Here is a 10,857-nt window from a genome sequence, read left to right as displayed (position 1 = left end):
TTATCAATGATCATCAATTCCCACAGAAGTTCTCACATTGAAAGTACAATTTTCCAGTTTTAGTGCTTTATTATGGTCTTCATGCACTGAGCATTGCTCTATCACATAAAGTAGTGTATCATGGATTAACAGCTATACACAGTACACCACATACAGTACACTACTAATGAGTGATCCTCTTTCACAAAGACAGCACACACTCAAGGAGGCATCACATGAGGAGGTGCACACATGATCATCTACCAACTTCCCACTGGTTCAGATTTGATTTGTTCACATACACCACCGTCATCATAACAAAGTAGGGATATGCAGACCAACAGGAATGTCGCATTTCCTTGGGTGTGCCTTGTTTTGTCTGAGCCTCCTTTTATTTGCAACGTCCTCAGGATGTCATCTCTGTAGGACATTTTCCTTCCTGGAGCCATTAATTCCCTGATTAGGGAATTGGAGTTGATTTTTCTGTGGTTATTTTCTGTCTTGGTTAATTCAGTCCACACATTCATCTTCACATGGGGTCAATGGATCCATCTGTTCTCCCCAGATTGTTTGCCTAATTCTAAGACCCACTGGAGCTCCACTTAAAGGGGAAGCAAACAAACACTAGGTAGACAAAAATAGCCACACACACGCACTTCTTAGTTCATCAATCAGAAGTTAGACTCAGCTTCTTCAATCGGAATTTTTCATCTGACAGACATTAACAATTGCTTGTAGCGTTGTGGAAACAGCTTGAGAAAGGACCTTTTCGCTTTATAAAGCCAAAGGTGGACGAAATTGGGGGGGGGGGGTGGCTGACATCAAGAATGGATGAATAGACACGCATCAACATATTGTAGAAAGTCTTCTGTGATGAGCTTTAAAATGGGTTTCCAACTCATTATTTTTATTCTATTTTGACTTGCTACAGGTATCTGAATGATTGTGAATTTCTTTTCCCCACCTGTTTTTCATTCAAAATCCCAAAGACTGAATGTGAGAGAGCATATTTGTAATAACATTCTCATATTGTGTTTCAAATCGTTTGTTTTTGCTGTTATTCTGCCCCGTGGTCGTACAAAGTGACTGAAAGTTCAAGACGGCGCCGTGTTCCTCTTCTTCTCTTCCACGATCTAATAGTAGTCTTCGTAGTTCTTGGAATTGAGGCAATAGAGGATGGCCCCTCCAAAGGAGAAGATGGTGGATCCCCACCCGAGGCCGTACCCCCAGTTGAACTCGTGGTACACCCGCAGAGTGACCGCCTCGATGAACTTGATGGGGAACAAGACTAGGCTGCATGTCTGGAGGACCACTGCAAAGGAACATTGGAAAGTTGACATGAAAACGGGCCACATCATTAGATACACCTGCACAATCGGATACAACACGCTACTGATGCTAAATGTTAGAGATGTATTACAGTTTTCTTTTGACGTCCCACATGAGTTGTGTACCTGCAGAGAAAAGCATGATGGCCACTGGCTTGTAGCAGCGACTCCTGGAACTGCAGCACAGGGACACGAGGGCCACGAGGAAGGAGAGCAGGGTGAGCACGGCCCCTCCCAGCAGCAGGGCCAGCGTGGCGATCTGCCAGTCTGCATGGGGACACAAAGACACGAACGCGTTGGATTGAGGGAGGTGAGGCATGAGCGCACACAGATAACATATGACTCCGCCAGCTACGGTTTGTTTCTAACCACAGTTTAGAGCAGAGGTCTGCAACATGCGGCTCTGGGGCCACATGTGGCTCTTTAGTCCCTCTCCTGTGGCTCCCTGTGGATCTAAAAAAAAAAAAAAAGGTTTACTATACCGCTTATCCGGGGTCGGCTCAAAGACCCTTTATGATGAATACAATAAATGGTAAGCAAATTTTTTTTTTTTTACTTTTTTTTTTTTAGATAAAATATTCATTAAACTAATTGAACTAATGATTTAGATAAAACATGATTAATTCAATATTCAAAAAATGTCAGAGTCAAATTTTTTAAGTTGTCAGAAAAAGAAAGATGGATGAAAAGGTTTTTAAAATTACCTAAAAAGGCCAAAAGGTGACTATAAAAGAAGCAAAAGGGAAGAGGAAAAGCAGAAAATTACCGGTAGCATAAAATGTCGATTAAATTGCCAAAAAATTCAGAGAATTAAATACAAAAGGCAAAAAAGAAAACATTCAAAAAGTCCTCCCAAAAATGTCCAAAAACAAAAGAAGAAAGGCAGAAAAATACCATAAAATGTCCACAAAATTGACAAAAAAGTCAGAAAATTGTTTGAAACGGCAGGAAAGAAAATGTTCAAAATGTAACCATAAAATGTCTAAAATCAAGAGAAGAAATCCCCAAAATGACCATAAAATGTCCACTAGAACCTAAAAAAATGTCAGAAAATTGATAGCAAATAAGGCAGAAATAAATAAATAAATAATATTGGAAGAAGAGAGGCGGAAAATTAAATAAAATCGCCCCAAAAATTCTGAAATTTGACAGAAAGGCAGAAAAGTCTAAAAATGTATCAAAAACAAAGTATGAAAAATTATCAAAAAATTCAAAAAACAGAAGTCTAAAGGTAGAAGAAAATGATTTATGAAGTATTAAATGCTCAGCTGCATATTATTCTGTTATGGTGCAGCTCCAATTAGCTCTTGGGCCCTCAGTACATTAGACTAACACTAACGCTAACACATTGTTTCCTTGATCATAATGTTCAAATGTATTGCGACTCGAGGCAGATTTTTTATTTATTTATTTGGCATAAAATGACCTTTTTGACAGAAAAGTTTGCTGACCCCCGGTTTAGAGAAACGCATTTGCAGTTCTGATGGCTTAAATGTAAACATCACCAAACTGCTTCATCGCATTAAGCCGATATGTTCAACAAAGAGAAAGAAACAAAGCGTATCTTTGAGGTGACTCAGATAGTGAGTATCCATCCCACTTGGCAGATACCAGCTCAGCAACATTCTCAGCATATCATTCAGGGAGGGGAAGAAAACCTGACATCCCACTCCCGCTTCCTGTCCTGAAATGGGAAGCAATCTCGCCGGATGTGGGGAGATGAGATCGCCCGCTAATATTCTGCCTGTCAGAGGTACTAGCAGAACCTGGACAGAGCCTGTCTGTGTGAATAGTGAATATTTGGCGACTCGACACAAACTTTTCGTGCAAAGTTGTGTAATTGTCCATTTCATTATTCAAATACACATTGTGCAATATCCCGGTTGGCTGGGTTCTGCAAAGGTGGCCTTTTGCCAGCGACTAATGACTGGAGAGCGTGAACCAAATTTGCTCACTGGAGATGTTGCCAAGCCATGACTGAAGTCACTTCATTTTCTGATTGTTTGTCTTCAATAAGTGTAAAAAAAAAACATGCTTGATTGGGTTGAGATCAGGTGACAACCATTTGCCACAGGGTGAATATTCAATATTTTTCCATCCAAAAGTCCACAGTTCACAAAGTTGAGATCAGGGAACTAAATAACTTTGACACACTTGATTTGTCCTCAAAGAATCTCCAGTGCTTCTTTGTTCATCTCACTGCCTTCATTTTTGTCTTCAGTAAAAGAAAAACATGCTCTATTGACTTGAAATCAGGTCGCTGACCCTTTGTTTGCCTTTGCAAAAATATTGTGCAGTTTTGTTTTGACTAGGCTTGTAAAGTGGTGAACAATTTCCAATACCACTGTGGGAACTTGCGAAAAGAACATTAAAAGTTGTCCACTAATTAGTACTATACGTTTGTTTCGTCTTGCCTTCCTTTTTCTGGTTTAATTGGTTGATTTATTATGCTGTGTGTGCATGGGACTGAGGGATCGCACAGTGCATACATTTAGTTCTAACCAAGATTAGGCTGAGATTTGTTTTCTCAAAAATGCAAAATTCCCAATCCAGTGTAGACAATTTAGCTAATTTCCAGTTTCTTCAAATACATTCCAGTTGATACCAACAGAACATCTTTAAAGAGCTATTCATTTAATAGTACAGCATATAATAATAATAATAATAATAATAATAATAATAATAATAATAATAATAATAATAATAATAATAATAATAATAATAATAATAATAATAATAATAATAATAATATGATTTCACATTCAATCATTGTCAGCAAAAATTGGCTGAGCTTGAAATACTTCCTGTTTTCACTCTTCTCCTTTCAAGTGTGTCAATGAGCGTGCCAATAAATGAGAAACACATCTCGGTATTAATGCGACACATCTTTTGTTGGATCACGTTTAACAGTGCAGGTGTTCCCAATGCTGTGGCCAGTGACTGTATAGTATGTCGGCCGTGTATCGAGGCAAGGTGTCTACGAGGTGCTGCTTTACAGGCCTAATTATCCATGGCTTGTTAACTGTCGAGATGTAGAGTAAGTCTCCGATAACGGCCTTGGTCTGCATTGCAGAAAAAGGAGAGCTGCGTGTAAGCAGGTGCAGGAAGCCATTTCAAGAAAAGCGTCTTGAAAGAAATAAACCTCATGAAAGACTCGATATCAACTTCAATTGTTTGGCCAGGGTGTTGTTCCCAAAAATATATCCGTTCTTTTCAAGCTGAAAATGATTAAAACCTCCACTAGCAAATTGATGGAACGTAAGCTGCTTAACGTATAGTTCCCAATCTTGTCGGAGGGAAACCAGGGGCCAAGCAGCTGAAATATAAACAAACACTAACTACTTTTGCCCAAATATGGTTCAGGATTTTATGTTTATAATGGGCCCTGTCACCACAGGATGTTAAGGGTAAGCCCACGAAAAGCAGACCGATCTCTCCCTCCGGTTTACAATAACACGAGGCCCCAGTACAGAGGGACCTGCCCTATCACTGTAAAGGTCTAAGTGCCTCGACCCTGAGGTGTTATGACCCTTCACTGGTGAATGACACTTGGAATTGTGTAAACATAGTTTAGGAATTGTGTAACAAACCGTTGTAAATTATTTACAGCCGTTTTCAACCAGACGCTCCGTCTTACTATTTATAGTTAGAGTTATCTATTCTATTCCATTTAAAAGCGTCCTTAGCTCCCTTGAAAGGTGCTATATAAAGCTAAGTTATTATTACACTTCCACTTTGAATAGCCAACGACTCCAACAGTAGATAGTGGACACAGTAGTTTTCTAAAAATTCAGATAACAATATAGTGCAAAAGTAAAACATCCATTTATCCATTTTCTATATTTGCCATCATTAAAGTATGCTGCAGTCTATCCTAGCTGACTTTGGGTGAGAGTTGGGTGAAAGGTACAAGTTATTTACTGTATAATATATTGAGAATGAGCAAAAGCAATGGATAAGACAGTTACAGTGATCACAGTAAACAAATCCCATTTTTTTTCAATCTAAGAAATTTAACTCATCATCTCACATTAAAAATCATGCACAAAGACGTGCAATATAAAATTATAATTTACAGCCGTTGCTTGCTGTCGGGGTAAAAATCAGGATTAATGAAGATTTCACATTTAAAAGTAGTCAGCAAAAACTAACGTGAGCTTGAAATACTTCCTGTTTTCACTCTTCTTCTATCCAATGTACACTGTGTAATAAATCTAATGACCGACAGGAACTCCACCCAAAATTAAAGAGACATGGTGAACCTGGCACCAGCAATTGAGCAGGGTGAAACATGTCAATATTCCACTTCCTGCCAGGTGTCCCAATACTTTTGCCCATCTCAAGCATTCTCCTCGCTGGGTCAGTTTGGTGCCCACAGCTCCATCATGTCTCCAGACTGCAGCGTCAAGCGAAAGTCTTATCAGTGCGCAGGATGCTCTCATTTCAGATTTGGAACAGACCCACACAGCGAGAGCTCGAGCGCTTAAAGGCTTGACAAGCGAGAAAGTGCCAAACCATTAATCTATAGCCGGCCTGATGACAGATGGAAAAGGAGATACACAACTCAAAAGCCAATCTGAGCATTCATTAACATATAGCGAAGAAGTCCTCTTGGGCACCAATTTAGTGTTTATCGTGCATGCAAAAAAGGCGAAGATGTGTGTCATTAAAGTGCCTCAAGTCTAAGTGACAAGCGCGCACACGCACTGTACACACACGCACAGAAACTGTGCAGTAAACAGGAAGTTGTTCAATTAAGCATAGTAGCCCACACCAAACCTTTATCCCTTTTAGATAGCTGAGATAACACAATCTCTCAAATACAGAACCGAAAGCACGAACAATGACACGACGGACACGCTCACACATCGTCTCCACATTCATCCGCTCAGGTCACACCCACTTGACATCCACGCACACGACGCTCTTACATCAATGTCATACATTCCTCCTTATGTCTAAAGAAGGTGTGGACAAACTTTATATATACATATATACATACATACACACACACACAGAGATTAAAAAAATGTAATTGTAATTAATCACATGACTTCAATAGTCAACTCACGATTAATCACAAATTTTAAAGCTGTTCTAAGTTTGCATACTCTTGTTAACATAAAAGTGAGAAAAAATGTTAAACTCAGAAATATGGCTGCAACTTCTTGTCATTGATACAGTAATTTCATAATCATAAAATTGAGTTAAAGTTAAAAAAGAGTGTGATATTGATTTGTGTTTAGGCGATTTTTCTGCCACTAGATGGCATAATTGCATTTGTAAGACGTTGGTGACAGCTCAGTGCATTTTTCTTTTCATATTAAGAGCTCTCTAACCTTTAACATGAAGTAATTTGCGACTTTCTGCACATTTTTAAAATTGTAAAATACAACTTGACCCCGGTCTCCACACATACATGCATTATTATTAAATTTATTACCAATACATTTTGACGTGGATGTGTCTGCTGCGTTGCGACAGGAATGCCCCCTTAAAAAAATTTGTGGCGTTGAAGGAACTTTAAATGAACTCAAAATTAATGCAAAATTGTGACACCCCTATATATATATATATATATATATATATATATATATATATATATATATATATATATATATATATATATATATATATATATATATATATATATATATATATATGTACTGGGACTCAAATCAATAATCCTGCCGAGCTCCGGCGGCCGGAGGAAATGGCCGGGTGACTGTTTGTTGTTGGTATGCCGACAGGGAGGCTACATGTCTTTATATGGCACCACAGTGCACTTTTTGTCTGTACCAGGGAAGAGAAAGATGGCGGCCTGCATGACCCACAATTACTCAACTCTTAAACAGGATGACAAGACTTTGTCAGGCGAACAAAAACATTGTTCACGGTTCGCCGCTAAAGTCCAAACATAAGCAAAAACACTCCAAATGAGAGGACTTCTAGATTAGTTTAAGTTGGAACACAATGAATTCCAGAATACTGAACATTTTTAATCCATTAATTTATTTTTGTCATTTGTCAAATTAATAATAGTGAATATCAGGGTTTAACTATCATGACTGGAAGTCCGGCATTGATTTAAGGAGCATTTCAACATTGTTAAATGAAACAGTCTGACCACTGCAGTGAAACTGAATTAAGCTAATTACTGAATAAATTATGGAGGGTTTAAAAAAAAAATGTTGTTTTGTGCCAAATAACACTTAAAGTCAAATAAATGATTTTTTACAATCTAATTATTTTTAACTGTCCACTAATTCAATTGTGTAAATTAGTAAATAAAAAATATAAATGATAAATGCTATAATAATAAATACTTTTATATTCAACTTATTCAAAAATTTCAACATTAATTCATTATTTAAAAAATAAATCTCAAGGTACGATAGAACACAATTACTGCAGTTTTTTAATTTATTTTAGTTACTAAATGACATAATGAATTAATTCACATTTTATTTTGAGACAATAGAGATTTAAACCCAGAACCTAATGACTGTGGGCCAAACATTCTAACAAGTGTGGAAGTAGCATTCTTAAAACTTATGTTTTATTAATTTTGACGACTGACGGTAGCTTTCACCATATTGTGAAAAGCCAGAATAGAATCACGTATATGTGGCATTAAATTCCATTTCCTGTTCTATGGTCATCATCATCATCATATTTTTTCTCTTCGCCATTCACATTTAAAAAAAAAAATGTTTTCCGTAATCCTTTTGAAAGTTCAGTTTTTCAGTCTACATGCAACATATAGTAAACAGAAAACATAATTGACAAAAAAAAAAGGGACAGCCAAACTTTAGGAAGGAGTTTGTTTTACAGCTGCATTGTTGCTACATCCTGTTAATTCCAAGTGAAAAAAATAGAGCCACTCTACAAACCATCATTTTGATCCAACTGCCAAGTAGCATTATAACCTGCTGACATTCCTCCATGTGTTGCATTTCATGTGACAACTCCATATCGCGGTTTCCTTAACAGACGAAAAAGAAGCATTTCTCGAGCGCTGCACTTGTTTCCCATGGTTACTAATCTCCAGGCATCTGGATCTCTGGGGGGAGTCCTCAGACTCGGAGTTGCCCTCGCTTGTGGCCCAGTGAGGGCACGCACAAAAGGCTCATTTTGTCAGTAACAAAAGGACAAATGAAACCCCAGCTGGAGCAATCCTTGGCCCCGATGAATTCCCACATCATTTCCAAGGCAAATATTTAAAGAAAAGCTTAGCCCACATTTAAATAGAGAGGTGTCCCACTCTCACCAGACTTTGATTTCAACCTTAAAAAAAATTAAGTTTATTTCCCACATGAGCTGCCTATTGTTCACTCTTCTCTTTCATGTGCAGGCATTTTAAATTAACTAGCAAATTATTTCAAGTCACTTAGCAGTCTCTCGTGACTAATCTTCCCTAATTGTCACCCCCTGAAAACCAGCTGCACAGTTTCCATAGCAGCATGATTTCAATATGAATAGAGCCTTGAGTTCACTCTCTTTAAAAACAAAAACAACAATAACAACAATTCCCCAAGTGTTTTCAATGTGCCTCTCACCGGCGGCCAGCGTGCTGTTGCAGGACCACTCCGCCGAGCTGACGGGCTTCCAGCAGGACTCCCACAGGGACAGGTAGTACTGCTTGTCCGCCGTGACCCACGCCGGACTCAGGACGGCTCCCACGTCCAGGCACAGGGCGAGGAAGACGCAAAGCAGCCCCACCAACTTCAGGGGCGTCAACGCCGACACGCGCACCTCCTCTGTCCCGCTCACGGATGAAGACATGCCGAAGGTGTCTCAGTCATTCAAAAAGAGCATGGGGGGTGCTTGGAGCACATAAACGAGTTTGAGTCGTGGTGTTGCGCCCTCTAAACGGCGTGTTGTGGTCGCAGGGATGGGGAGATGCTCAGTCTCTGCGCTGGTCCGGAGGACACTCGTGCAGCTTCTGCTCCTGCCTGGAAAGTGCTGCTGGATCGCTGAAATAACACGGGCACTGCGCACGCTAGGTCCTAGTGCCCGTCAGGTACAGCGGATATAAAAAGTCTACACACCCCTGTTTCCTAAGCGTTCTAAACATTTTTGCTTATAGTTCTCTTAAGTGTTTCGGGGATTGGAAAAGTCCCACCCCCCATGAATGCAACATATGTGAAACCTGGCAAGGAGTGAGCTGTGGTTTAATTAAATGAGTGTGCGATCTGTTAATTTACAAGGATTATAGCAATTGAAGAGCATCAGCAACTGAATCGTCCATTAAACACATACAAGGGCCTTAGAGTATGTTCATTTATATGGTATGTGCCAAAGTGTCTTGAGTCAGCTGCAGACTGAAAAACGTGTGACGCCAGCCATTTACCATTTAGGGCTTGGTTTAAAAAAAAAATCAGTATCGAATTTCCCTCTTCAGAGCCCAATATCGATTCATAAAAACCATATATACATATGTATATATTTTTCTTATAAATTGAGAAAATATCGATTTAAAGGCCAAAATGTTTTTTTTATGTAGGCCTATACAGTGTGTATATTTTTTGGAACTTGCTGTTTTATTGAAATTTACTGTTCACAGAAATTTTAAACTAATTTCTTACCTTTAAAAAACACCTGACTTAGAATATTTACAATTTATATTTACAATTATTGAATTACAATTATGAAAATAGTATTTTCATCTTGTCCTTGCTGATGTCAATGTTTGAGTAAATCACATGTTACTTTCATGAGCAAAAGTAATCATTTGAGCAGTTACGGCCTCCACATATACTTTAATTTGGAATTTAATGTTTGTTTGTTGAGTTTTTAATCATGTTCTTGATATTTAAGAATAATTGATGTTCGATCGATTCAGGAAATTAGTATTGATATCGAGCCCTAACGCATTGACTAATAGTGACCATATGTCACTAGATTTGTTGGTAATCATTTTGAAAAAAAAAGAAGTCAAGACTCAGAGACTGAACCATCTGCCAAAAACTGAGTGATTTGAACTGAAACCTGGAAATTAGGTGTGTTGTAATTCTTTATCCATTGTGTGTTTTGACAAACAATGTCAGGGACCTTTCATTTTATTTAAACATTTTACCTTTCCTCAGAAAACCCATGAGAACCGTTTTAAATTCTGAAAAAAATAAGTATGTGTCTTTGAAGTGTGTTTCTCAAATTATACTGAACAATCACAGCTGGTTTTATGATTATCATCACATCTGAACTCCTGCCATGGCATCACAAAAAGAAAGAAAGCAAGAAAGCCAAAGAAAAATGTAATCCTTAAATGCTTTTTGAGTCGAAATATAATATTTACTGTTTCTTTCTTCAACACTAGTGATAGTCGATGTTATAATTAAGATGTGCTGCACCTGCACTAACTATAATAAAGTGTTTAGCCAGTACTATTAAATACTGGAAGTAAATCCTGATGATAGTATAAAAAACACTTGTGATTTGTATAAGAACAGAGATGTTTTTATTTATAAAATTCACTTTTGCATGATCATCATGTGATAGGATTGTAAACTTGCAACGGATTCAACAAAGAACATTTGTTAAAGACAAA

The 10,857-nt window shown here is 38.1% G+C and overlaps 1 protein-coding gene across 1 annotated transcript; it reads right to left on the bottom strand.

Moving 5' to 3' along the window:
* Positions 1-54: 54 nt before the first annotated feature.
* tmem47 (transmembrane protein 47) lies at positions 55-9,279 on the bottom strand. The gene is made up of 3 exons (XM_077583324.1): positions 8,867-9,279; positions 1,434-1,574; positions 55-1,291 (listed from the first exon to the last, which is right to left on the bottom strand). Exons 1-3 carry the CDS (start codon positions 9,090-9,092, stop codon positions 1,113-1,115), a joined length of 546 nt encoding a protein of 181 aa, XP_077439450.1. The 5' UTR covers positions 9,093-9,279; the 3' UTR covers positions 55-1,112.
* Positions 9,280-10,857: the final 1,578 nt, after the last annotated feature.

Source organism: Vanacampus margaritifer, chromosome 13 (genome assembly GCF_051991255.1).
Source record: "Vanacampus margaritifer isolate UIUO_Vmar chromosome 13, RoL_Vmar_1.0, whole genome shotgun sequence".
In the NCBI taxonomy this organism is placed as follows: domain Eukaryota; kingdom Metazoa; phylum Chordata; class Actinopteri; order Syngnathiformes; family Syngnathidae; genus Vanacampus; species Vanacampus margaritifer.
The sequence above is the reverse complement of the archived record's forward strand: the minus strand, read 5'-3'. Positions and strand labels throughout refer to the sequence as shown.

Bases quoted from the DNA above. Each gene is read 5' to 3' on its own strand.
- tmem47 (XM_077583324.1), bottom strand. From the start codon at position 9,092: ATGTCTTCATCCGTGAGCGGGACAGAGGAGGTGCGCGTGTCGGCGTTG. The intron at 1,575-8,866 runs GTGAGAGGCACA...GTCCCCATGCAG, and splicing joins CAACAGCACGCTGGCCGCCG to ACTGGCAGATCGCCACGCTG. The intron at 1,292-1,433 runs GTACACAACTCA...GTTCCTTTGCAG, and splicing joins CATCATGCTTTTCTCTGCAG to TGGTCCTCCAGACATGCAGC.